Raw genomic sequence first — 27,247 nt, forward strand, 5'->3', positions numbered from 1 at the left:
ACTGCACAACTGCAGTAACCCTTCTAATACAGAAATATTTCCCGCCGCAATAAACAAACAAAGGCCACTCTCCGTTCTCACCGTTACATGCTAATTTCTCACATTAACATCACTAGCCCCCCCCCCCACTTCTTTATGACCCTTGGGCTACACCCATTTCAAACCTTTTAAAACAGTCTCAGCAGCAGATCATGCTCTTTGGTTCTTTCGATAAAGTCACGTAGGTATAAAATAAAATATTATGGATTCCTGCAGTCACGAAAGCTTCAAATCTAGATTCAGCAGACCATGCTTTCCCACCTGATGAAACGTCGTGATTTATTATATTTTATACCTACGTGACTTTACCGAAAGAACCAAAGAGTATAATTTACACTTTACACACTCTTGTCATGAGTTTCAGAACAGATTTTGGCAGACCACAAACACTTTTCGTTTTTGCTCATCACTCTTCTCAGAGGCCTCACGAGATGAAAGAGCGATGACGTCAGAGGCCGCACGAGGACGCGCAACGAAACGATGACGTCAGAGGGCACACGAGATACCCGTTCACCGAGCGATGACGTCACAAGGCCGCACGACACCGCGCAACGAAGCGACGACGTCAAGGCCGAACCGAGCGATGACGTCAGAGGCCCAGTGGACCAAAGCGACGATTTCAGAGGCCGCACGAGCTCCAACCGTCAGAACGCGCACGACAGCCCCGTGACAGCGATGACGTCACGCTGTGCGTGTCACAGAAAAGTGACGTCACCCTCCCCCCAACCCCCCGCCCGTACCAGCGAAAGGGTGCGCGTGCCAGGGGGGGGGGTGGGGCGGAAGTGACGACACGGATTGGTTCCCTCCCATTTGGCGCCTCCGTTGGCGCCGTCGCCGCGTGTCCGGTCATTGAGGTTCCGGGGAGGGGGACAGGAAGGAGAGGGCGGTCGCCATCCTCCTCGCAGCACGGCGCACGTGTGCTGCTGTAGCTACTCGCTGTAGCTACTGCTGTAGCTGCTGTTGTAGCTGCTGCTCGCGACCTCACGGGCCAAGCCCCGCACGCTCGCTCGCGATGAATCACAGGAGCAGGAAGCGAATCCGCGAGGCGAAGAACAACGCGAGGCCGGAGCTGCGTGAGCCCGGCGCGTGGAATCGCCAGGGGCTGCGCGAAGCTTGGGAGCTGCGAGGCGTGCGCGGAGCCGTCCAGGTGAGCGGTGGGGGGAGGGGGGTTAACGTGGTGGAGATACGGCGCGTTGTGTGTGTGTAGTAGTAGTAACGTGTGACACGGTTCACACAGGGACATATATAGCATTCATAACACAGTGCTATTTATAGTAGCCTCGAACAGTGTCATATCAGGTGCGGGGGCACCAGAGAGGAACGTAACGCTACACTTGGCCGTGTACAACGTTCGACTGTAACATGGAATAATGGCAGAGCACAACCACGGTCCACGTAGCGGTGGCATGTGTCACAATGCACACAGCGCGGTGTGGTGGATACAGCAGTGGAAGCAACAAAAATATTAACACAACACATTGTGGCAGTAGCAGCAGGCTTTTGACAGCGTAGCAACAACGCATAGAGCGGAGTGCAATGCCAATACATGAAATCGTACAATGACAAGACTCTACAGTACACTAACAATATACCAGGTGCACACCTTGAACAACCATAACCTAGAACAATTTGAAACCCGCATAAGTACGTGAACTTTATAAGTAGCGGAGAGTGGAACGAGTATTTTGCAAGCGAAACGAGACGTACGTGAAACTAAATACGTAAAGGGATTAATAGTATTGGTTCTTTCGGTAAAGTCACGTAGAAGGGAAATTATAATAATAAAACATAATAAAATAAAATTCTCACGACGTTTCGGCCACAACGCAAGCAGCCGTCCTCAGGTGAAGAACAAAGCTGTCGGAAAGACAGCGTGTTAATGCTTGCGTTGTGGCCGAAACGTGATTATTTATTGTTTTATGTATTTTATTATATAATAGTATAAAGCTTTATTTATTTATTTTATTATTTCCCTTCTGTGTGACTTTACCGAAAGAACCAAGAATATGAATCCATGCAGTCACGAAAGCTTTACATCGAAACGTAAAGGAATTGTTATATTTTTTGGCGCTAAAATGTGGAATTTGCATAAACAACTTTCTTAATCAAAATTACCAATTGTTTACTTGCACTCATCAAACCTCCGTCCGGATCCAATCATTTTGGTGTTGATGTCTCTTCATTTAGCTTATCGAGTTCCAGGTTGTAGTTTTCAAGGTTGTTAAACTTAAACCGGTAACCTTAATATTGATTACCGGTTCCAAAGGTTCTGGAATTGGGAACCGTTTCCCGTGAAACGCCGTGGTGCGTTCATTTCTTAGTTGTGGTGCGTTCCTTTCTTAGTTAAGGGTAAAAGGTAAAAATGTGCAACAACATTCTTGTCAATTTGGACCCTATTTATATTCGTAATACAGGTATTTTTCTTGGGTTAGATCGCGTAAATAAGTAAGGTTTGTCACCTAAACAGATGCCGCCAATTAGTTACTAGTAAAGCAGCAAACTGGTGTATTGGAGATTAAATCCACAACATTTGAATCTGAGCGCGACGTTCTGAGTACTACGTTTCTCCAGTAATTAAAACTAGCATCAGACGGACAGCCAGATTTTATATTCCTTGTATTCTGAAACCCGTGCATCGGATTACCGTGCTAGCTTTGACGGGGAGCCCAGTGTCGTGAAGAAGCGTTGTGGGTTGTGGTGATGAGTTTAAGGGCGCATATTTTAACATCAAATGCAAGACTTTGTAATTGGAAAGCTTCACTTGGCTACTCTATATGAGTGTCACAGAAGAAAATAGGACTCGATATTCAGGCCTTAAGGATATACTGATGTGAACAGAAAGAGATGCATTTATTAGAACAAATGTGGGCTTTCGGTGATGGTGATAGTGGTTGGATCATGACAATAATTTCTAAACAAAATTCACCAGATTCTGAGCAGTTGAATGTGTATTTTTAAGGTGGAATACAAACGATATGTGCATTATTGCATCCTAATTCTCTGGGAAGCAGTGCAAAAACTTGGCAAATGCGTAGGCACAGCTCATTCAAACATATCACACGTGTATAACGAACCTGTCTGTGGCATACACACATTCTTAGAAAGATACGTTACATTAACCCTACATGGGTATTTCAGTAAATACATGGAGCGTACAGGTAGGTAGTAAAGGTGTGAGGTCTTGCATTGAGGCCATTGTGTATGTTGGTGCAAACCTTAATTACGTGTTTTTTCCCTGCCTGTCTGCGAGAGAATGAATTGATAAAGTTGGATATTACGTTTGGTTGTGTCCGAAAGGGCTGTATTTTGTGGATGTTGAGGATGTCACTGGTTTTGTGAGGTTGGCAATTGGGGACACCCCTCGGGTTAGTAGTGTGTTCGTACAATGGTGTCACCACGTCTTGCCCAGTTGTGCTTGAAAAGTAAACAAAATAAATGTCGAATTTGACATCGTTTGGTTAAGCACTGTACCGTATTCCAGCCTGTGTGCTGTGTTGATTTAATAGCCTGTCATGTTTTTATTTGCCAGTGACCTTTGTTCAGTACAGGGAATGAAGCTCGGTTTAGAGAGGAAGTCGTTTTATTGCCCTATTTGCTTGGCATAATGCTGAACGGGCAAATAAACCACTTGAGTGGACCGTAATATGCATTTGTGATAAAAGGCCATTTTAATCTCAGTGTCAATTTGAGTGGTGTCTTTGTAAAATTAATGCCGAAAATGGTTGTCCTTATTGTGATGGTTTTCCATTGTTTTACCAATAATGGCATTTGTTAATTTGCGGTGAATAAAGTTCCTGATTTAGTGAAATAAAACTTTTTAAAAATTATACATTTAACTTTTTTTACACTATAACATATGTAGTTTTTGTTTATCCAACTTTGGCCTAATTTGTCTTTATTTGCATGTGAAGATTAAAACCCATTAATTATTGCCAAGGTCCGTGCAAGATGGGGGTCGATAATGTTCGTGGCATGTCAGGGAAGTCCTGGTGGTCTCAGTATGGTCAGGATAGCAGAAAAATAATAACTTTGTTATTTTTCAAACATGTAAATATAAAATGATATATAAACCAGTTTTAAAGTCAAACCTTTATATTTACTTGCGTTTTCCAATTTCCAATTTCAGTTATAACATACAATAATTTTGCCTATACTGCATTGTAAAACTTTCAGAAATAGTAGTAATGAGGCCCGGATCCCCAGATGAGGTGAAAAAGTTCCGACACGAATTCCGAATGAAAGACGGCCACAGTGAGAGAGATACACAGAGATAAATAGATAAAATGATAGATAGACATCGAGCGAATACTTTAGAAGCACAGTAAAATAAAGAGACAAACGTGGAGAGAGATCAGAGCTTTGATTCCCTTGCCTTGTTTGTAGTTCACGTTGTCTGTCATGCTTTGTGAATGTTGCACCGAGGCACATTGTACACCATGCCCCAGGTCATTGTCGCCACTGCATTACTCATCTAGAATTCCTTCAATTCTCAAATTATGTTGTCCCTGGTATTTCCTTCCACATTGCCGCAATAACTGGGACTGTTCCTTGCCTCAACTATTATGCCGATACTGCGATTGATGTTTGTTGCTTAAAAAATGTTTATGTACCTAAATAAGTAGCAGTCTGAATATTTGTGTCAATGTCATCTGTACATGGATTTTTTATTTCCCGATCTGTAGCTCACTAAGTATTGTTTGTGTTCCTTCCAAATAATATATATGATCCAACTGAATTATATTCTGTTTTGCCCAGTGGTAAAATCGTACATATTTGTTAACATTTTACTGCACCTTATTTAGCTGGTGATGGTTTATTTATTCGTTGTTGCTTGCTTAAACGTTTAAGTTAAATAGTTTTGCTGTCATGCAGGATAACGTGGAGAGGATTGATGCTGAGCTCGTTTCAGTGGAAGAGTTTATCGAGAAGTACGAGAGGCTGTACAAGCCGTGTGTGCTGCTCAATTGCCAGAAGACGTGGGCAGCGAATGAGAAATGGACACTGGATCGTCTCAAGAGGAAATACAGAAACCAAAAGTTCAAATGCGGTGAGGACAATGACGGCTACTCGGTCAAGCTGAAGATGAAGTACTACATAGATTACGTGGAGACTACAAATGACGACAGCCCACTGTACATCTTTGATAGCAGCTTTGGAGACCATGCCAAGAAAGGAAAGCTTCTGGAGGATTATGAGATCCCAGTGTTTTTTAAAGATGATCTTTTTAAGTACACTGGGGAAAAGCGAAGACCACCCTACAGGTAAATACCCTTATTTTCACCACTTTCATTTATTTAACGAAGGAAAAAGGGTAGAGCTAGCAAAGTGTTGTTCAAACAAGGGGTGATTTAAAAAATAAAGGGCTGCCATTAACATTGTAAAATAATATTCTGTATCCAAACATTTTTATACATAATGTAAAACAAGCAAAACAGACAACACCAAAAACTATGAAAGCATCTGCCTTCTCAATTGAGCATTGGCAGATGCCCGAATTTCCATGCTTCCTTGATGGGAGCCAGTTCCTCTATCGGAAAACCACCATTTGGTTTACCACAATGCGGTGCTGATATCATCAGCCTCACATAGAAGATTAACGGAGTCATTCTGCAATCAGGATCTGTACTGGCACCCTGGTGATTATGAGCAGAGTCCTGGTCATATCTTGCCACCTGGCCGGCTATCCATGTCATGGATAGCATTATTGGAATTCCATGGATAATTTAACAGATGGCGTCTACCATGTCACCCTGAAAGCACTCGCTCTCTCTCAAGAACTTGGAAGCTAAGCAAGATTGGTTCTTGTTATTGCTTGAATTTGATTCTGCCTGGGAATGCCAGGTTCTGTATGCCTGGGCTATGGGATGGCTAGCAGATGCCAGTAAATTAATGAATTCTTAAATCTATCTGTGCAGAGGCTTGGGTGTTAAACGCTTGCATGCGGAGGTATCCTCCAGTACAAAAGAATGGGAACAGTGGTGTGGGGGGGATGGGGAATGGGCAGATGGACATGTTGCAAAACTTAAAATATATCTGTGTAAAAATTGTGATGTTTTATATCTACCTTACGTGGTCATGCTCTATTTGGTTATATATAACTTTCTGTTGAATATTGAAAGGAGACATTTTACATTATCCAATTCCAAAGGATTAAATGAAGTCTATTACAAATTTTTTTTTTTACCAGGTATGGCCCACTGAGCTATATAGCTCTTTTTCAGAAGTGACCTGGTCACAATAGCTCAACGAAGTGGTTTATCACATAGCAACGTATAGCAGCCAAATACTCTTAAACGCATGTTTCTAAATGTGGAGGGAAAAGCCGGAGGACCCAGAGAAAAATCCACCCAACCACACAGACTCCAAATATACAGGCGTCGGGTCGAACGACCTCCTACATTCCAGGAGAGGTAGTTAGCATCTCGCCACCATGACGCCCAGTCCATAGGTCATTTTAGCATGTTACCTCCTCACCTCACTTGGTTCAGCACGAGTGAGATAAAGTAAATCCTTCTTTATTGTTCAAACGTGGGTGACATTGCCTTTGCCTGTTTTTTTTTATTTTAATGCTTTCTTACCGGTTGAAAGCTTGTGGTAATTTATCTATTTGCACGTTCTTTCCGCCCATAAAGGGTGGTGTCATTATAACTCTGGTAAATATATTCCAAGATATAGTTATATTTCTACTCGGAACACTCCCTACTGAAAACTGGCCACACTGATTAAAGTGAAAAAATTACTTTGCAAACATGCAAATACATTTAGCTCTGACATCTCTTGTCGGGTTCCATCATACTGTTTAAATACTTCTGAAGATAAGCGCATGTTGGAAATTATTACATGATCCATGCATTTGCATATTTCCTAGCTTGTAATTGTAGGATTGCATGGCCATATATTTAAAATGAAAACTTGTTTTGTTAGAATATGGCAACTCGCGCAGATAGTAGGTAGTGTTTAATTAACAGACTTTTCAAAGTGGAATCTGTTAAAAACAACTAAATAAAATATCTACTTGCTTCTTTCGGTAAAGTCACGTAGAAGGGAAATAATAAAATTAAAACATAATAAAATACAATTCTCACGACGTTTCTGAGGACGGCTGCTTGCGTTGTGGCCGAAACGTCGTGATAATTGTATTTTATTATGTTTTATTTTTATTATTTTATTATTTCCCTTCTACGTGACTTTACCGAAAGAACCAAGAAGATGAATCCCTGCAGTCACGAAAGCTTTAAATCGAAATTTAAATAAAATGTGTTTCCATCTTGTTTATTTGTCCCATTAGGAATAGCTGTACTATAATTTTACAAAGAATGTAACACCTTAACACGATCTTAAGCCCAAAAAATGCCTATTCAAAAAACGTATCTGTTTTTGTTTTAAGACTCTACAGTCTTAGAATTCTTAATGAGTGGAGTTAATGTTCGGTTTATCTTGACATTTTATACTAAATTACAGCTCATACAATATTAAACTCTAATAAAACAAGCAGGCTGGAATGATATGACCCTCTGGCAATTTTTGATGAATCATCAATAATAGCTGGCGATTATATTTTCAAATCGAATTTTTTTTTTCCATTATAGGTGATGGGAGTCGGTTCTTTGACTTTGTAAATGATACCGTTAATCACAGAAATTAGCAATTATGTTTTGCCCTTGGATTTGGTACCAAGAAGACATTGAACAAAATATACTTCAAGTTCTTAATGCATTGTGACTCAGAATGCACACTGGATGGCAACACTTGCCTTCCTGATTTATAAAATGAGAGCTCAGTACAACCTTCTGTTTCTATAATGCCAATGTTTACCTTATTGTATCATGTTTTTTCCCCGTGTGTCCTGGAATGAAGTGTTTGTATACTGGCTTGTTCACCGACGCATTATTAGCTGTTTTATCTGTACTCTGGTGTTCAGTCTTTTTGCACAGTCCTCGCTGTTTTATATTTTTTATATAATTATAATCTGGTGCCTTTTATTTTTCTGAACTTTAAAGTGAAAATGTAGTAAATAAATAGCAGTATAAACGTTATTATTTGAGTGACATTACTACAAAATAAGTTAAAGAATTAAATACAAATGTAGCTTTACATTAATTGATCATGGCAGATTAAAAAAAAAAAACCTCGTGAGGTGACGATTGTAATTATGTTGAATTTCTTTAGCACCGTACGTAACCAACCGTGCTTCTTGGAGGTGCGTTCATAGTCCAATCTACGCTTCACCGCAAGATGGGTGGGGGGTGGGTGAAGCATATTCCTGTGCCAGTCTGTACGTGCAATATGAAGGGGTATCAGTGGGCTCACCTATCAGTGTGGATTGGGTTGCCTTTGTCTTTTTTTGTAGGACTGATAGCCCCCGTGTTTGCTCTGATAAAGTGCCTGGGAGAAACAAAAGCTCGGGGCATTTACTTAAAATAGTGTCGCACCTTATGATCGATAAAATATTTATTAAATTAAATATTTATTAAATTATATATTTATCAAATACCTTACAGGTAAAGACAATTCGTTTTTTTCGTACAACATCTAAACACTGGTAATTAAAGCAATTATATTTTTCTTCAGGTGGTTTGTGATGGGTCCTGCAAGGTCAGGAACAGGAATTCACATTGATCCACTGGGCACGAGTGCCTGGAACGCGCTGGTGAAAGGGCACAAGCGCTGGTGTCTGTTTCCGACCAATACACCCCGAGAACTAATCAAAGTGGCACGGGAAGAGGGAGGCATCCAGCAAGACGAGGCCATCACGTGGTTTAGTGTCATCTACCCGCGCACACAAGAGCCCTCCTGGCCGCCAGAGTTCAGGCCACTCGAGATCCTGCAGAAGCCTGGAGAAACAGTGTTTGTCCCAGGTAAGCCTGCAGCCTGCGAATGTCAAGGGCAAATTGTGGGAGATTGAAAAATAGATGATTATTCTTGGTTCTTTTGGTAAGAGCATGTAGAAATGAAACAATAAAATAATAAAAATATAAAACGATAAAATTCTCACGACGTTTCGACTGCAACACAAGCACTTTTTTCAATTTTTCTTGCTGTGTTTTTCACACCTGATGATGATTGCTTGTGTTGCAGTCGAAACGTCGTGATAATTTTATTGTTTTATATTTTAATTATTTTATTGTTTTATATTTTTATTATTTTATTGTTTCCCTTCCACGTGACTTTACCGAAAGAACCAAGAATATGAATCCCTGCAGTCACGACAGCTTTAAATCAAAAGATAGATGATTAAATAGTTAATTCACAATTTCTGTTGCTCTAGATTTTTTTTGTTTGTGAAAACTAAACCGACTTGAAATCTTCACCTCGTTCCTGTTAAACTTGATGTATTTTAGAATATCGGTGTCTTCATCTAAAGGGAAAGTGAAATTTGTGGGATGTATACAAGAATGGCATTGTTATTTAATCCCTACATCTTTCTGAAATAAAAAAAAATTGCCGTCACTTTTTGACTGCGGAAGTGATGCTGTTGTCAAACCGACGTGGCCAAATTCTAGCCAATCTTATGTTGTGGGCGTGCAACAGAACAAAAACTTCTACATTGTCGACTTTGATCCATATTATCTGTGTTTGTTTTCGGGTCAGGCCACGTTGTAGTTTCATGCCATAATTCCTGTCACCAACTCTCCAACATCCGGTAAAGATAGTCACGTTTACAAATACATTATTTATTCACCCCAATGTAATTGATCAAAATTCTGACCAATAAAACTCGCTGTCGGCCAAATTATTTTCGTGACTGAATTCAACGTCTCAACGCATGACATTTCGCTCAAACCTCTTTGTGCTTCATCAGATACTTACCTCGGATATCGAGTGTAATGCTGCTTCTCTGTGCTTAAGTATCGGATGTGACCTCAGCAACTGCCAAAGTGGATCATTTTTTGTAATTTGACCTCGTTGCTTATAGTGTTATTTTTTTATACTTAAAAAAATCTATTTAAATGGTCATATTCTTTGGGTCTTTCGGTAAAGTCACGTAGATAGGTTCAAAGAAAATAAAAATAACAAAAAACTACAACGTTTCGATCGCAACGCAAGCAGTCGTCATCAGGCTGAAAAAGAAAAACCTATCTATGTGACTTTACCGAAAGACCCAAAGAATATGAATTCATGCAGTCACGAAAACTTTATGTCATTATTTAAATGGTCATCAATGCGCTTCTTTTTCATTTATCTACATTTAGTGTTTTCAAACATTGTGTTTATTGCAGACCCAAACATACTTAATGTCACTGTTCTTACCGAACAGTGCCAAATGGGGGTAGAGAGATGGCTAGACAAATATAATTATTGACGTACAGAAACAACATGCAACAGACACACATTAGCGTCCAACAGACGTGCGGGGACGTGGCGTTTTGGGTGTGAGTCCCACGTGTGGAGCTACACGCACCAGTAGAGGGCGCTCGACTTGCTGGGTCACGCCTCCTGGGCGAGAGCCTACACCAGAGGTCGCAATCGGGTACCCGATACCCATACCCTATCCGATACCCGGCTACCCGTACCCGGCTGGGTACGGGTACGGGTACCCGTTTGCGACCCTGGTGCGGCCGGGTACGGGTAGGCCGTGAGTCACTGGTGAGTAACTGTTTGTCACTCATTTCCCAACGACTTGTCTCTTCTCTTCTCACAATTCAAGTTCCTAGAATCAACCCACCCGCGCCTGCAACATGGCTTCATCCTAGAGGTCGCAATCGGGTACCCGTACCCTACCCGATACCCGGCCGGGTACGGGTAGCTGGGTATCGGGTAGGGTACGGGTACCCATTTGCGACCCTGGTGTGGCCGGGTACGGGTAAGGAATCAAAACCCGTTTGCGACCTCTGGCCTACACATGAAGTCGCGTGCATTTTGTGAAGGAAATAAATATACTGTATAGGTTTTGATTGATTCTAGATTTGAAGCTTTCGTGACTGCAAGGATTCATACTCTTAGGTTTTTTCAGTAAAGTCACGTAGGTAAAAAAATTAAATTACAGTTAATAAAAGTAATAATAGAAATAAAATAATAAATCACGACGTTTCGGAGGCAACACAAGTCTCCATCAGGTGGGACCATCACAGCTAGATTTACTGTGACAAGTGAGGCAAAAATTCCAAGCTACAAGTTCTTAAATACAAGTTAAGGGGGGAGGAGGGGGGGGAGGGGCTTATCTGAATGTGGTAGCCAATGAATTGAACGTATTCATTGGCTACCACATTAAGAACTTGTATCTTGGAATTTTTGCCTCACTTGACACAGTAAATCTAGCTGTGACGGTCCCACCTGATGACAGAGACTTGTGTTGCCTCTGAAACGTGATTTATTATTTTATTTCTATTATTACTTTTATTAATTTTATTTTTTTACCTACGTGACTTTACCGAAAAAACCTAAGAGTAGGGTTTGATTGCTTTAATTAATGCAGATTTATTTGATATTTAGATTTTTTATTGAAAAGGTTAGATGCTGTACTGTGTCATAGCACTTGAAAATCCTGATGCTTTTTACTTGGCTGCACGTGAAGGATTTGTTGAGATTTTTCTTTCATACAAATCTGATACCAGGGGGTGGAGTGATGGTGCAGTTGTTTAAGCACTGTGCAAGGAACCCCCCGATGACTTGAGTTTGAATCCTGGCCCCGTTCATGGCAACTATCTGAACCTTCCTCGGCCCTTCCCTATACCAACCAGCAGAGGTGTGGACTCGAGTCATGTGACTTGGACTCGAGTCAGACTCGAGTCATGAATTTGATGACTTGCGACTCGACTTGGACTTGCATAACAATGACTTTGTCCCACCTATGAGATGTGGACTCGAGTCATGTGACTTGGACTCGAGTCAGACTCGAGTCATGAATTTGATGACTTGCGACTCGACTTGGACTTGCATAACAATGACTTTGTCCCACCTCTGCCAACCAGCACTGACCAGTGCTGTCTTTGATCTGTATATTCAGTGTTTGTTTTTGGGTTAGGCTACGTAGTACTGAAACAGTCCCCAGGATTCAGTGGGGAGGCCATTATCCAGCAGTGGATTGACAAAGGGCTGTGAAACAATGAGAGGAAACGCTTTTTATTGATGCAAATGGCTGCTGAACTATCATCACCAAAACTAAAATCGTTGTGCTTTTAAACGGAACTTGCATCGCATTATAACAGAATAAATTACATTTCAATCGACAAACCAGTAAGAAATGCAGACCTGAAATGTATTATTAAGGGGAACGTTTTGATGATAGTGAAGTCTGTTGTGGAACAGCTTGATGTGGTGATTATCAAGTCAGTCCCCCATTTTATTTGTGTCTATAAACTAATGTACATGACGAATACAGCATAATCTAATTTAACGAATGCTTGGCTTAGATGTATAAACATTGCATATACATTGTAACCAATTTATGAATGACATTTAGAAAAGTATAAATAGGCAGTAAGGCAACGATTACAACCTCTAAATCATTAAATATTAACCCTGATTAAAATCCCTGCATACCAGGGATGCCAAATAAATAACTCGTGAACCACTCTGGAAGTGCTGTGCGTCCCCACAGCCATAAGGGATACACTGATGTGGCCCTTGGCACAGACACTTGTGTTGATTTAGATTTTATTTATTTCAGTAGGAAGGGCCCAATGAGCTTATTATGCTCTATTTCACTGGCAACGTAATTCGCCGTACACAAATGTGGCCCAGCTGACTGGAACGGCAGTCCCCTTTTTGTTTCTCTATTTCCAACATTCTTTAGTTTTATCGTTGCCAAAGCCCTTGCGTTCATATACAACGCATAAGAGTACAACGCCTGGTGCCCACTTAACACGGCCATATCCCAATGAATTTATTTGCATTTTTTACCAATGGAATCAAACATACATTCCTTGCACTATCGTTGAATTCAACATGGATTCTTTGTGCTTTGTGATGTCTATTTGTGTCATGTTATGTGCTTGAGGCATATGGTGGACACACGGCATCTGTGCGATGGACATAGTCACTTCGCATGGCGAGCATTTAATGTATATATTACAAGGGAGACGAGGTCAACTATATGCTGGGAAAGAGGAATTGCCAGTGCTTCCTTGTGATATCCACACCGAGTCACGTGTGACACATGATATCAAAGTATAGATGTCCCATTTGGAAATGCTCAGAATTTCTTAACCCACTGCTAGTTGGGGGAAGCTGTTTATTGCTCACTTAATCTCTTTAATGAAAGTGCACAGAAGAGATGAAGCAAGTGCATCTCCAGTGTTGGGGAATATTCTCTTGACTTGTTTGTCATGACTACTCCAGTTTGTGTCGCATGTAGCACACGTGATTAGGCACATGTCACATTTGGAAGCCAAAACATAATTTGAAGCAAGATGTTACAATTCGTAGATATTTCCTGGGAGTTTCGTTTTTTCCTCTTGATGGAAGAAATTATATCACAGTCACGATGGTTAGATTTGTCTAAAATGTTGATCTTCTTTGGTCATTGGTTATTATGAGGATGATTCCAGATGAATGGATAAAACGATTGCGGGTAATAATTTTATATTTACATAGGATTCAGAGGTAGCTTTGTAAATTCACGATAAAAAATATGTGCACACAAATGGAGTAATGTTTACCAAAGCTAGATGTAAATGTACAGCTCTTGTATGAATCCACTGCTTGACGAGTTGCTCTGCATGCCCCGTTTCGTGTCATGGGACTATTGGACCATAATTCACGCTGATCGGTTCAGTGAGGTGAAGGCTGAGGAGCATAGAATCACAGTACAACAATGGTTCTTTGCTGCATTGCCCTCTGCTGGCCACAACATGGCACGGCCACACAGGCTAAATTTTGTACAGTAATGCGCTGAGTTACCGTTAAGATGTATGTGGGCATTCATGAAGGTGTACGTACAATCGTGAACAAATTTAAAACGCAATGCCATAATAAGTTGCAATTATATTTCTCCTTCGGACAGGTTGCTAAGGGCAAATATTAAATGTGGCACTGTGCTCATGTTGGAACTGTTATAAATATTACTGTTTGTCAGAAATGTAAACAAATGAAAGAGTGCTTCACCTTTGTTACAGGTGGATGGTGGCATGTTGTCCTCAACCTCGAAAACACAATTGCAGTGACCCAAAACTTTGCAAGCGTCACAAACTTCCCAGTGGTTTGGCATAAAACTGTCAGGGGACGGCCGAAGCTCTCCAGAAAGTGGTACAGGTGTGTATTTGTTTAACATTCCATTCCTTATTGCTCTTTGCAATTTAAATAGTGGATTATACAAGTGAGCAGAATTTATAGATCTTTTTTCTTCCGATTTTATTTTTAGGCAGATGAAGTGTATACGTGTTAAGAGTATCAATAATTACACGAATGTAATATTTCTGACTTAAACGTATTTGGTCTTGTGATTCGAGACTGTAAAAGCAGCAGAGAGAGACATCGTTTATTGTCTCCCAGTGACAGAGTGCACTGTATCAGTGATGAGCAATACGGTGTCTTGACCAATATCTGGAGGGTTTTTAGTTGTCACAATTCATGACCATTCCAAATGAGAAGTGCTGTCAATTGGTATTACGACAGTGAAACTGGTACCTTAGACAGCCCTTTAGCCAATCTGCTGCAAGTGTAAATACTTAATAATAGGGGTTTTCCCCTTTTTTCTGGCAACAAAACTTAAACCTTTTTACAAGGAATCATGTGTGCATTAACCACAATACTTGTGGTCAAAATGTAAACAAAAAACACACTGATAATATATGCATTGTCCTTGAAACTGATTGGTCCACACCAGAGACAGCTTTCTTTTGAGCCTCATCTCAATTGGTGCTAGACCAGAGGACGCCATTTGGCCAGACCAGAGGACGCCTTTTTTTTTGGCGTCCTCTGGGTCTAGCACCAATTGAGATGAGGCTCAAAAGAAAGCTGTCTCTGGTGTGGACCAATCAGTTTCAAGGACAATGCATATATTATCAGAGTGTGTTTTTTGTTTACATTTTGACCACAAGTATTGTGGCTAATGCTTGTAAAAAGGTTTCAGTTTGTTGTCAGAAAAAAGGGAAAACCCCTATTATTATATTTTGGTACTGGCAAAGGAGGTCTAATGATGTAAATACTTAGTGCATGTGTATTATATCACGGTAGAACTCCTCTTATCTGTGGGAAAACTTAAGTGAGCGGCACAGATAAATAAATTATTGTCCTTCAGATTCATCTCTATTAACCGCAATGTCAAGGCATGAACTACCTAGAGCACTTATTCATTAAGATTGCAGATAACACAATTACTTGAAAAGTGTATTGCAAGAAAGCCATCAGTTTTTTGGGACCGCATGTGATCCAATTGACGTGGTCATATCGCTAATTATTACTGTATACGCCTATGCTGTATTTAAGTTAGTTGGCAATGTGCTTCGATGTATTCGGTAAACTAAATATGAATAGATGGTTATACAACCTTTATAGTCCGGGAAGAGCCCAATGAGAACAGATGTATCATTTTCAAGGGAGATGTAGATTTAAATAAATAAAGCAAAATTACAAACAGTTACCAATAATGTAAACAATGCAGAGAGCACTATTTGATACAAATAAAACATACAATAGAAACGTTAAATATGGCTATTATTAAACTTTACATATTGAGAAATATATGCGTTAAATGGATGTTTGCTTTTCATTTTAAACACGTTCACAATTGCCAAATAGTCTACTGGCTTTCATCGTTGTTTTAACGTTTACTGTAAGTCTGTAAGTATATGTAAGTATCCATGGGGGCGGCTGATCTGCGATCCTTTCTGTTGTCTGCAGACCCCTGGGGGATTCACAGGTAAGATGATCGGAAAGGCAGAAACTTTAAATTTGCCTTTGCAGTACCAACTCCTTAGAATCTGTCTTTCTGTGGAATACACAATTATTTTATTTGCAAGCAATGTATTATTAACTGCCAGCTTGGATTTATGAATCTAAAGTCGTTATTAGACTCATCATGAAAGTGTAATTTGGCCTTGTTGTAAGATTTCAAAGTAAACAGAGTAGTTTTGCTGTTTATCAGCTTAAGAAAACCGATGTATTCCTCATTATGCGACCTGCAATGCCATGTGGGGCCGCAGATAATAGCATTCACGGATAAGAGGAGTAGCTCTTACATTGAGAGATTCACTGGCAATTTTTACACGTCACACATTCCCACTCTCTACGGAGATGGTCTGTCGCATCATTCATGTACCACGTGAGTGACCCCTGTAATAAAAAATCAAATAAATATTGTACTGAGTAAGCCAAGTCATAAAATGTGTGCAATATACTACAAACCTCTTTGCTGTGACAAGCGATGGGTCCAGCAGTCATCTGCTTTGGGTGGCCACTGAGCTATTCCACATTTCTGTGGCGAGGCGCTAGTTCCATTCACAGACGAGGACAGTTGAATTGCCACAAATTGGGTACTCATACTCGGAAGGAATTATTTGACGAGTTCGTGTGCAACCGTCCGGTTGGATGTCGAGTGCTTTTACCACAACATCGGTGACCAAATGGTAATACCAAAATTAATGCTCATATTATTTTATATTTTAGATTACCAACATTGTGGTCCAATCGCGAGGTTTGTGCGCATTGTTGGGTGTTCTTTTGGAACTGTAGAATTTGTAAATGAGCAACTGGCTGAAAGACACCAATTTTTCTGCGTATTTTTATTTAAAGGGCTTTGCATATGATGTGCTTATGTTTACATCTCCTGTAATCGTTAACGTGGGCCCACCATATATGAGAATTTACCATCTAGAGTTTTGAGTCTTTTCTGCTAAATGCAAATATACTTTTTAAAAGGCTGGTATTTGATTATCTTTGGAGTGAACAGCATTATTAAGGTACAGATTTCCCTCACTTTATGCGGTGATGTCTTCCAAGAAAAGGGCTCACAAAGCGAAACCGCACGAGACGGCTGCCTGCCCCGAGTAGCGCGCACAGTACAGTCCGCACAATATTGTCCCACGTCCGACCGCATCGCGACATTTGAGTGAATTTAAACCACCGCATAGTGTAGCGAATGTTGGGTAGATCTAGGTTAGCCGCATAGTGAGGGAGACTCATAGTTGTGGCTCCACAGTCACTGGGTCATTTTGCCGAGTGTTATGCATGCCTGCAATCCAGTGCTTTTTGGCGCAGGTTTTGTGGATCGCATGGAAATTTTGCCTAACCATTCCAATCTACTGGATCGTAAGGCAATAGCAGTGGAAGAATTGAATTGTACCATATTGTATGATATTAAATGTTCTTTTCTTATATGTTTGAGTTTCACTCCGGTTTTTACACCCTACACCCACATGAACATACTCGTTACAAAATAAATTGCCCAAACATCCGATTAATGAATTGCTTTCCTGAGGAAAATAACTTGATACTCGGTCAAACACACTTGTATTGTTTAAATCATTTACAGTTTTTTTTTTAATTCTTGTGTCTTTTAGAATCTTAAAGCAGGAGTTCCCAGATCTGGCAGCGGTGGCTGACTCCGTGAACCTCCAGCAGTCGACAGGATTTGCCTCGGACTCCTCCAGTGACTCCTCTTCCTCCAGCTCTTCGAGTTCTTCTGATTCGGGTTCTGAGGTCAGTTTAACCCCTTCCCATTCCGATGACGTACACGTACGTACGTGTACGTCACGTACGTACGTGTACGTCATCGGAAATTGTATTCAATTGAAAGCATGGAATTGTGTTTTCAAGTCAAAAATCGTGAAAACGGAACGCCTCTCAACATGTAAATTGTGCATGTGTACACCATGTATACTTTCTAAAATGTTCCTAGACCCACTGTTGACTCAAAGGCATGCATGCACACTGCATAAATGATTGCTTTACATGCACTTAACTGTAAAGTCACACATACTTACACGTGCATACCAATATCCCACACTACAGAAACCCTGTGTATCCTGGAGTTCCAGGCATATAGGATGGATGCATGTTTTCCTGCCTGTTTGGTGGCTCGAATTTTTGCAAAAATTGATCTACACTTAGCTGGAACCTTTTGTGTAAAACGTAAAGAAAACTTGTTTAATTGTGTTGTTAAGTAGTGCTCGGTAAATCTTGACTTAAAGCTTTAGTGACTGCAGGAATTCATATTCTTTGGGTCCTTTGGGTCTTGGTCGCTGCTCTCCGATCTTAATTTAACATTCTAATCTCTCACATTATCATAGCCACTTCCGTGCCCTCGTTGTGGAGGTCGCCCTCCGATCTTACATTAACATTCTAATCTCTCACATTATCATAGCCACTTCCGCGCCCTCGTTGTGGAGGTCACCCTCTGATCTCACATTAACATACTAATTTATCACATTAACATCACTAGCCCCGCCAATTTCTTTATGACCCTTGGGCTACACCCATTTTGAACCTTTAAAACAGTCTACCTCAGCAGCTTTCCTCTTTTCTCCCCCTGATGATGATCGCTTGTGTTGTGATCGAAACGTAGTTTCTTGTTATTTTCTTTCAGCCTATCTACGTGACATTATCGAAAGACCCAAAGAATAGTGCTCGGTACATATACTTCATTAGACCTCCTTTGCCAGTACCAAAAAATAATAATAGGGGTTTCCCCCTTTTTTCTGACAACAAAACTGAAACCTTTTTACGACGATTCATGTCTGCATTAACCACAATACTTGCAGTCAAAATGCAAACAAAAACACTTGAAACTGATTGTTCCACACCATTTTGACTGCAAGTATTGTGGTTAATACAGACATGAATCCTTGTAAAAAGGTTTCAGTTTTGTTACCAGAAAAAAGGGGGAAAACCCTATTATTATTATTATGGTACATATACTGTCGGCGCAATATATTTTTCAGCAGATAGTTGCAATCTCATATCCATTGATATATTTTTTTTGTTTAATGATTTACACGTTTTTGTGCCTTTTTTCTACAGAATATTGGAAACGGAGAAGGAATGACGCACAAGAGAAAGAGATTAAAATCTTCCACAGATCGAAGTGTTGTCAATGACAAGGATTGTGGACTAAAATCTGAGCGAAATACCAGAAGATAACTTTTTTGCACATCGCATACACGACTGCGGTTTCTGAAGAATTTGCAATGATAAAACATTCAATGATTATCGTTCAGCATGTAGTGTGCTAACATTTGTATTGAACTTCAAGAAATCCCTCTGAGTATTTGTAATTAATGTATGGCATTTAAACTTCAAAAAAAAGTTTGTAAGCAATAAATTGAGAAAACTAAATTTAATTGATCACAAATACATTTGAATGTATTTTTCAATTTGTTTGGTTTGTTTATTAAGTTACCACAGTCCATTACTGTTGAAATGTTATCTGTTATCAATCACTTAGAGGGGGTGGCCCCTTTAGATTATCACATTTTTTGCATAAGAAGTCTTTATATTTGCAATTTTAAAATGTTCTTTATCAACGTCATAATTTGCTGTATATGGATAATAGAGTTAATTTGCTGTTTGACTTTTCTCATGGTGAAATATCTGGAATAAAATATGCGGAATTTGTGGAGTGTGTTGCATTATAGCGGTGGAGTGCCCGTGCACCTTGGGGCTTGATGAAAAGTCTCCCCACACTTGCCAGATGAGGACGGACCAGTGATGCTACGATCCATATTCCTGCATATGAATGGGTCCTCGACGGTGATTACACTGGTCAACACACTTTTTCTGGCATAAGGTATTCCAACGGTTTTAAGGTAATTTTGGGGTGCCGATTCCAAATCTGGCATCAGTTTTTGTCTATCACATCAGATTTTTGAGATATCAAATATTGTATTTTCAATAAAAACTGCAGAAGAAAAATATTAAATAAATGTGGATATCTACATGAAATGATATTATAAACACCACTATCTTAAAAATACAGCACCATATTTTAACACTAAAGCAGTCACTGACTCGCAACAACTTGCAATCATAAGTGACAGTTAATTTCGGGTAAAATCAATGAAAATAGGGTATGCCGATAACATAAAAATGAGATGTGATAGAGCAAATCTGAGATCAGATTTGGAATCGGCACCCTGAAATTATTCTAAAACAGCTGCAAAAGTCCAGGCCAAAAAAAAAGTTTTTTTTTTTGTTGACCAGTGTTATCATCTCAGCCACGGTCTCTTTTTTTGTTGCTATGAAATCGCCCATTCTAGAGAGCGTTTGCCAGAGCCTACTTTTGGAGACTGGTAAGCAATGCGCGTGTCTTTTCGTGTGGGCATGGGGCATGGAAACACGCGTGTGTGCAGACTAGCAAACGGTCGGTGGATGATGCAGATTTGTTAAGCTCCATGGCCCTTTTGGCAAGGATATGGCAGTATAGCAAGCAGGTAAGCGAACCCATATGTGCAAAACGTATCTCAGACTTTTCAGGGGTATTCTGTAAAGTTTTTTGCAGTAGGGTGATAATGCAGCTCCGTGTAATAAAACAAACGTATTTGTAGTTTTTTTTAGCATTGTGATTTTTGGCAAAGACGTTACCATGGACAAATATGCGTGGTGTGTTCTGGTTACTCGTTTCCTCGCATGCAAACTACTAATTGAAACGAGAGTTGTGTGTCTCAGATAACAGCAATGACCACCGGCAATTTTAGGAACACCGCTGCAGTGACGTGCAGTTGTGGCATGCCTGGGATCCAACACTTTGGAAGGAAGGGCTGCTGGATAACGCAGACTTGTAAAACCCACCGTGTAAGATGGTCAGATGGCAGTACAGCAAGAGGATATGTGAAACGAATATACTGACATTTTTTGCAGCCTCATGCATGGGGACTCCATCCCCCTCCATGCAAACGCATTAAGAAATCCACTCAGTCATTCTGCGTTGTTAACCACCATTGACGGAAGAAACGTAAACATCAGAAACAGCAGCACCGTAGTCGCAGCAGCAGAGTGACCATTTTAGGATCTGAGTTGTATATCCATGGAATGGAACTTAGTTAAGAAAAATTCAGGTACATGGTCATCCTCGTATCCATAGGAAATTTGTATGGATACATTTACCAAACGTTTAGCTCACTTGCATGCCTATCGAGATGTAAATAGCCCAGCGCCCAAATCTGAAATACATCGAAGGAGACACCCCCTCATTGCTTTAAAACCGATATAATGTTTTATATTGTCAGTAAAATTGTTGCGAAAGTTTGAATTACGTAAAAGGTGGTTTGAACATTCTACAGGACGCCTTTTGGCGTCCTCTGGTCTAACACTGTTTGAGACGAGGCTCAAAAGAAAGCTGTCTCTGGTGTGGACCAATCAGTTTCAAGGGCAATGCATCTATTATCAAGAGTCTGTTTTTTGTTTGCATTGTGACCACAAGCATTGTGGTTAATGCAGACATGATTCCTTGTAAAAGGTTTCAGTTTGGTTTTTCACATCTTAACACCTGTTTTGTTGCCAGAAAAAATGGGAAAGACCTTTTTATCATATTTTGGTATTGGCAAAGGAGATCCCATAAGGTAGCGTGTAATCAATGTTTTAAATGCTTATACACTTGGGCACTAATGACAAACCGCATATCACTGAACATGCCAAATAAACCTCGTAGAGATAATTTGGATGCCAGGAATCCAAAGATTACAATACCAAAGACTTTGGAGCTTTTAGGATGAAACGTGTAAATTTTTTTTTGAAATTATTATTAAGTTTGCAAAAATGCATTCCTCGTAAAATGTTTCTATTTGGTCTTTGAACATCTGTTTTATTGCCAGAAAGGGACAAACCTATTGTTATTTTTTCATAATAAAATACATTTATTTTCAAAAATTGACAACATTAAATCACGCACGAGAAGATAAATCAACGATTGCAGGTCGAGGGGGTCGAGTTCCGCCCCACCCCCATAAGTACCGATTACATTTATATTAAATGTATGAATTAGCTAAAATCCCTGAGTGCTGGACACTCGAATGGGTTTCTCATGTGTATATAGTCGGCACGTGTTGGTGACCAATAAACGCCGGATTTAATCCATTTTGACGAGATTCCTATATTCACAAATTAAATTGCTGGTAGACAAATCCAATCACGACGGATAATATAATCGGATGCTAATTGTTGCTTAATGGTATTTTATTCAATTTCTGTCGGTATTTTGTAAAAGGTACTAAGGTTATATGATCAAAAGTATTAAGTAGTTCAGGTGCAGGTTATATTATGTTTCTGCTTTTAACAAGATTCTGTTAGTATAAAATTTCGATTTGGTACATCCGATATTAACATTCGTATAACCAATATCCTAAATATCGAAGGATGTTTATGTTAATGACCACATTCATGTTTAGGTATAAACACCTATTTCATACTAGATATGATTCAAATGTTAAAAACATTTTTTACATGCATTTCTCATCTAAGTTGTGTTTGGAAATAAATGCATGAACCGGAAGTTTTGCATTGGGTTTATGTGGTCACTTATGAATACACACTTCACATGACCAAGTCTACAATTGCTTCATGTTGGAACAGATATTTCTCACCAAAAGAAGCTGTTGGTGGTGAGTACTCGTTTGGTCGTCAGTCTTTGGATGAGGTAACATTCTTGTACTGGCCTTTCGTGTCGGTGACAATGTGTTCACGAACTCGGTCACACGTAAAGATAACTTTTTTATAATTGTTTTTTTTACCCTTTTATCTGGCAACAAAACTGACACTTTTTTTGACAAGGAGTCATGTTTGCGTTGACCACAATACCTGCGGTCGGAATGAAAACAAAAAACACAACTCTGATAATGTATGCACTGTCCTTTAAATTGATTGGTCCACACCCGAGACAGCTTTTCTTAGAGCCTAGTTTCACATGGTGTTGTACCAGATGACGCCAAAAGGCGCAACACCATGTGAGACTAGGCTCTAAGAAAAACTGTCTCGGGTGTGGACCAATCCATTTCAAGGACAGTGCATACATCATCAGAGTTGTGTTTTTTTTTGCATTCCGACCGCAGGTATTGTGGTCAATGCAAACATGACTCCTTGTAAAAAAAGGTGTCAGTTTTGTTGCCAGATAAAAGGGTAAAACACCAATGATCATATTTTGATACTGGCAAAGGAGGTTCCAATTGGATAACTTTATTGTTCTCTGATAGCATTACTGAATTGGATGTTCCATGCAAAGGACTTTGTTGGCTTTTCCATAGCTGCACCTCAAAGAATTCAAGAGCCATTAAGTACGAATCGATTTGATTCGTTATCTGTAGCTTCACATTTTATTACAGATATGAAGAGGCAATGGTGGTATCCGAAGTCCAGATCTCACTGTATTTGTCCAGAGAATTCTTCTTTTCATGATGCTCTTCATTGTTTTCAAAAACGCAGTTTTTCTGAAAACACAAATGCATAAGAATCTTGTTATCACTGAGTATTTTAATATATGGTGCATATTGTGGGTTTTGCAAAACAGATGTAGACGACACATTTTCCCTGAACACGCATGAACTGTTCTGTGTGCATGCTTGCACAAGCTAACTGCTTCCATGTCATCAAGTGTGGACGAACCAGATCCAACAGTGCTATGAGAGATTTTCAGAAATGGACATGTCTTGAAAAGGCTCCACACTGTTCAACGATCCTGTGAGCAGTGTGTGCCACAGAGCTCTCTCAACCCAGGTGTTGTATTAAGAGCAGCATGGTTCGATAATACTTGCACTTACTAAGACTGGGTCTAACACATTCCTGCGGAGGGAGCTGGTAGGAACGTTGGGTTGCTCGGTCAATGGCCAGGGTCAACGGCGGCGTGGTGTATTCCGCAAATATGGCCGACTGAGGGCGGGCACAAGCCGGCGTGAGTAGGTGAAACGTTGAGTTTTATAAGGACACCACGGGGTTACCAGCCCCTCCCCAACCAGCCCCACCCCTCCCTCCCACCCCCCACCCAGCCTCACCCTCCCCACCCAGCCCCTCCCCACCCTCCCCCTCCCCACCCTCCTCACCCAGCCCCTCTCCACCCTCCCCTCTCCACCTAGCCCCACCCCTCCAATTTTTGGATGCACGACGGACGGACACAATAATCCCCTGTAGGCTGGTGTAACCAGGAGGTTCCTACCAGTAAAATAAATTTTATTGGTGTGATGAATGTGTGCGTTTTTGAGCGGCAGTACAGCGGACAGCGTGCTGCGCTATGGACCAGGCGAACGGCCAACACCAGTGACGATTATCTGAACCGGTCCTGGGCCCTCCCCTAGGTCGACTCCGCCTCAAATGAGTACCTGGTGCAGTGTGTAAACATCACCACTCGGGACACAAAGGCGGCCCGGACGTGGTGCTGGCCACCTACCCCCTCGTCTGCTGTGCCGGCCTTCATAGGTGCTCGCTAACAGCACTTGCCCCAACAATCAGTTTAAGGCTATAAGATGGATCTTTGTCTTTATTTGCATTTGTCTAAGCCAACCAAAGGCCTTTGCATAGGGAATCCAATTCAGCATTAAAATTTGTTTTTTTTTTTGTTGTAGAGCAGCGGTGCTATGTTTCGCTCACTGCACTCTGAACACAGAAACCCGAGTTTGATTGCCAACCACCGATTTTAACTGGTTTTGGCACTCACGGGGTGCAGTAATCGTTATGTTCATGTGACACAACCGTACGTTGTAAAAAGGTGTGGATAGGTCTTTGGTTAAGTTTCGGGTTGCGACTACTCTCTGCAACATTTTTGCAATGCAGCAGTATTTTACACTTCAGCATCAAAGCCCCCATCACCACCACCCGTGGTTATGCAACTGGTCATGATGGGACCATTTGCGCATTCTCTAAGATCTATGCAATTGGCATTAACGAAACGAGTGCAGTGGGAGTGAAGGTGTCCAAACCAGACATCCGTCCCACCTTCAGTTGATCTCCACTGCCAAAGCAGCAGGACAGGGCCTCGCGAGCTTTGTGGTAGATGGGAGCGAGGAGCGTTGGATCAATGGGGCGTTTAGAATTTCCTCCTAAATAAAGCGACATACAACAGTCAAGCATTAAGTGAAATTAAGCGGTTTGTTACTTTAAAAAAACAGATGAATATATTAATAAGGGAATAATAAATGTGCAGCCTTGCAATGTCTTGTTCACACCACTGCTGGAGGAAGGGCCTCTACTAGAAGATACTTGGCTTACTATGCAGTGCTATTATATTCTAACAATATTTTAGTCTAAAGAAGATCCCCGCAAGTGGAGCAAAACGACGGACATCAAGCAGAACAAGAGGCATTACAATCCAAAACCAAAAACCAGAGCACCGCATTCCAATATTTATTCTCATAATCATGATATGAGTTAAAATACATATCGTTCGTTTTACAAAGGGAGCAGTGTAGATGCACCATTAATGAGCTTGTGTGTATACAATGCAAAGTATCCAGCACCCACCTGTCACGAGGCTTATCACAACGCTCACAAGCACAGTTCCCAGCCAACCTATTGGGCTGTAGTGTAGATAGGAGATGGAGTAGAATGTGCCTGCAATTGTCGGCCTGCGCATTGGTGGCAGTTGTGCACGTGTACCCAGTAGCACATGCATCGGATGTGGGAGGAGACGTGAGCGTGTGTATGTTTTGGAGGTTGGCAAGATTTTGGAGGGAGGACAAAAGATGGATGATAATTAATACACGAAATAATTGATTGTAATATAGGCTGGTCAGAAGGAACTGAAATACTCTGATATCAACAATTGTGTTGTCGATACTGCCATAATGGTAATTGTAAATTCACCAGAAGAGGTATATTTGACATTACAAAGTGATTTTGGTCTTATTCAGTATTAGCTTACTTCCCTCAAATTGGTTCTGTATGCAAATCCAACCAAAGTCATGTTTTTTTTCCAATAAAGGAAATCCTGCCACGTTTCCAACCCAGGTTATGTCTCCATATAATCAACAAATTGATCAAGTGGAGAAGAACATGTACTTGGGTTTTTATCATCGACTCTAAATTGAAGTGTCATTCCCACATTCCAAAGTTAGGTCAAGTTAATATATTGTTGAAAGTGGAGTTGTATTTAACAGCTGCTATACAACTGTCTTTCTGATAAAGAAAACACTTGTCCCAAAATGCAGTCTATACATTTGCTAATAAAATGTATTAAAACACACTACAGACTGGTGTGAGTCGAGCTACAGAATGCATATCAGCACAGTACCTTTAGGAAAGTAACATCAGTGTTTTCTTGACTTTGAAGTGGAATGTCACTTTTAAATCTACAGCCCTGCCTTTTGGAAAAAGTTGTGTCCCAGCAGTGATGATCAATTTGGTGCGAGACCAATGATACTCAATGAAATCAAGGATTATGCATTTTCATGTCTAGTGCTGTGGTAGAGCACTCTGCTCAACATATGAAGGTTGGAAGTTCATATCTCGCCCAGGGACCCACTTAGCCCACAATCCCATGTGCTGCTAGCCAATAATGGTTGTTTATGGAGAGTCATGCTCCATCGTAGTAGTGAGGAATTTCCACTGTTGGCTCAGGGCTGCCAACACTGGCGGAGCAAGTGGGGGTGGGTGGGGTAGCACGTGCCCCACCAATGACCCGATCGAAATCCCTAATTTCGATCGGATCATTGGGGTTTATTAGTAATAAATCGGCATTTTGCGACTCCCACTGCCACTGTGTAGCATATTATTACGTGCCAGGGCTCTATGAGATGATAGGACAATAGTCTGAGTCCATAATTTTGCATTAAGTAACGGCAATGCAGTTATACGTGACTCACAGAATTGTGCGCAGTTGCGTATACAGTACACGACTTCCCTGAAGGCAAACACCTTCAGTGAGCACGATGCAGATCACACACGGTTCGAATTCGACCCTTGATCGATCATCGCCACACACGCGTCGAATAAAAAGCAAGGGACAAGTCCTTACTTACTAACAACTCCTATAATTTTTCATTGCTGGAGGGGTTGCCCCCCTACCTGAAAATCCTGGCTCCACCATTGGCTGCCAACAGACCTAAGCACCACCAATGCTTATTTGAGTATGGGGACAATGTTAGTCATGTGTTTAGCTTATTTTCAAGATAATAACATACCTTTCATTTGATGGGTTGGCAGTGCTCACAAGGGAGGCTATTGTGCTGTATTGGCCAATATCTGTGATGTTGGTCGTATTGAGTGAACACCCAGCCACGCTCATGTCCAGAATGTCGGTGAATTCAGCAGTGGGTGGGTAGATTTGACCACCAAGACCAACCCAGAGAGATAGGACCAGTCCTGTGATGAGCCCTACAAATGTACCCTACCAAAATAAAATCAAGTTTAC

The 27,247-nt window shown here is 40.8% G+C and overlaps 2 protein-coding genes across 3 annotated transcripts in view; one reads left to right on the top strand and one right to left on the bottom strand.

Annotated features, from left to right (window-relative positions):
• Positions 1-849: 849 nt before the first annotated feature.
• On the top strand, positions 850-19,873 carry JMJD6 (jumonji domain containing 6, arginine demethylase and lysine hydroxylase). 2 transcript variants are annotated; one of them, XR_013637221.1, is made up of 7 exons: positions 850-1,186; positions 4,912-5,300; positions 8,611-8,897; positions 14,097-14,232; positions 15,823-15,841; positions 17,481-17,619; positions 18,940-19,079. XR_013637221.1 is itself a non-coding variant. In XM_078861151.1 (6 exons), exons 1-6 carry the CDS (start codon positions 1,052-1,054, stop codon positions 19,057-19,059), a joined length of 1,206 nt encoding a protein of 401 aa, XP_078717277.1. In that variant the 5' UTR covers positions 850-1,051; the 3' UTR covers positions 19,060-19,873. The 2 variants fall into 2 exon arrangements, 1 of the variants encoding a protein (XP_078717277.1); XM_078861151.1 differs by lacking the exon at positions 15,823-15,841 and having other exon boundaries at positions 18,940-19,873.
• A 3,273-nt stretch (positions 19,874-23,146) lies between these two features.
• LOC144934893 (sodium-coupled monocarboxylate transporter 1-like) overlaps positions 23,147-27,247 on the bottom strand; it is a 31,654-nt gene continuing 27,553 nt past the window's right edge. Inside the window, exons 14-17 of the mRNA XM_078861165.1 lie at positions 27,018-27,223; positions 25,360-25,463; positions 24,835-24,938; positions 23,147-23,336 (exon numbers count right to left, since the gene is read on the bottom strand). Of these exons, the coding sequence (XP_078717291.1) occupies positions 23,226-23,336; positions 24,835-24,938; positions 25,360-25,463; positions 27,018-27,223 (525 nt within the window). The 3' untranslated portion in view covers positions 23,147-23,225. The remainder of the gene's footprint in view (positions 23,337-24,834; positions 24,939-25,359; positions 25,464-27,017; positions 27,224-27,247) is intronic.

Source organism: Lampetra fluviatilis, chromosome 1, assembly GCF_964198595.1.
Source record: "Lampetra fluviatilis chromosome 1, kcLamFluv1.1, whole genome shotgun sequence".
Lineage (NCBI taxonomy): Eukaryota > Metazoa > Chordata > Hyperoartia > Petromyzontiformes > Petromyzontidae > Lampetra > Lampetra fluviatilis.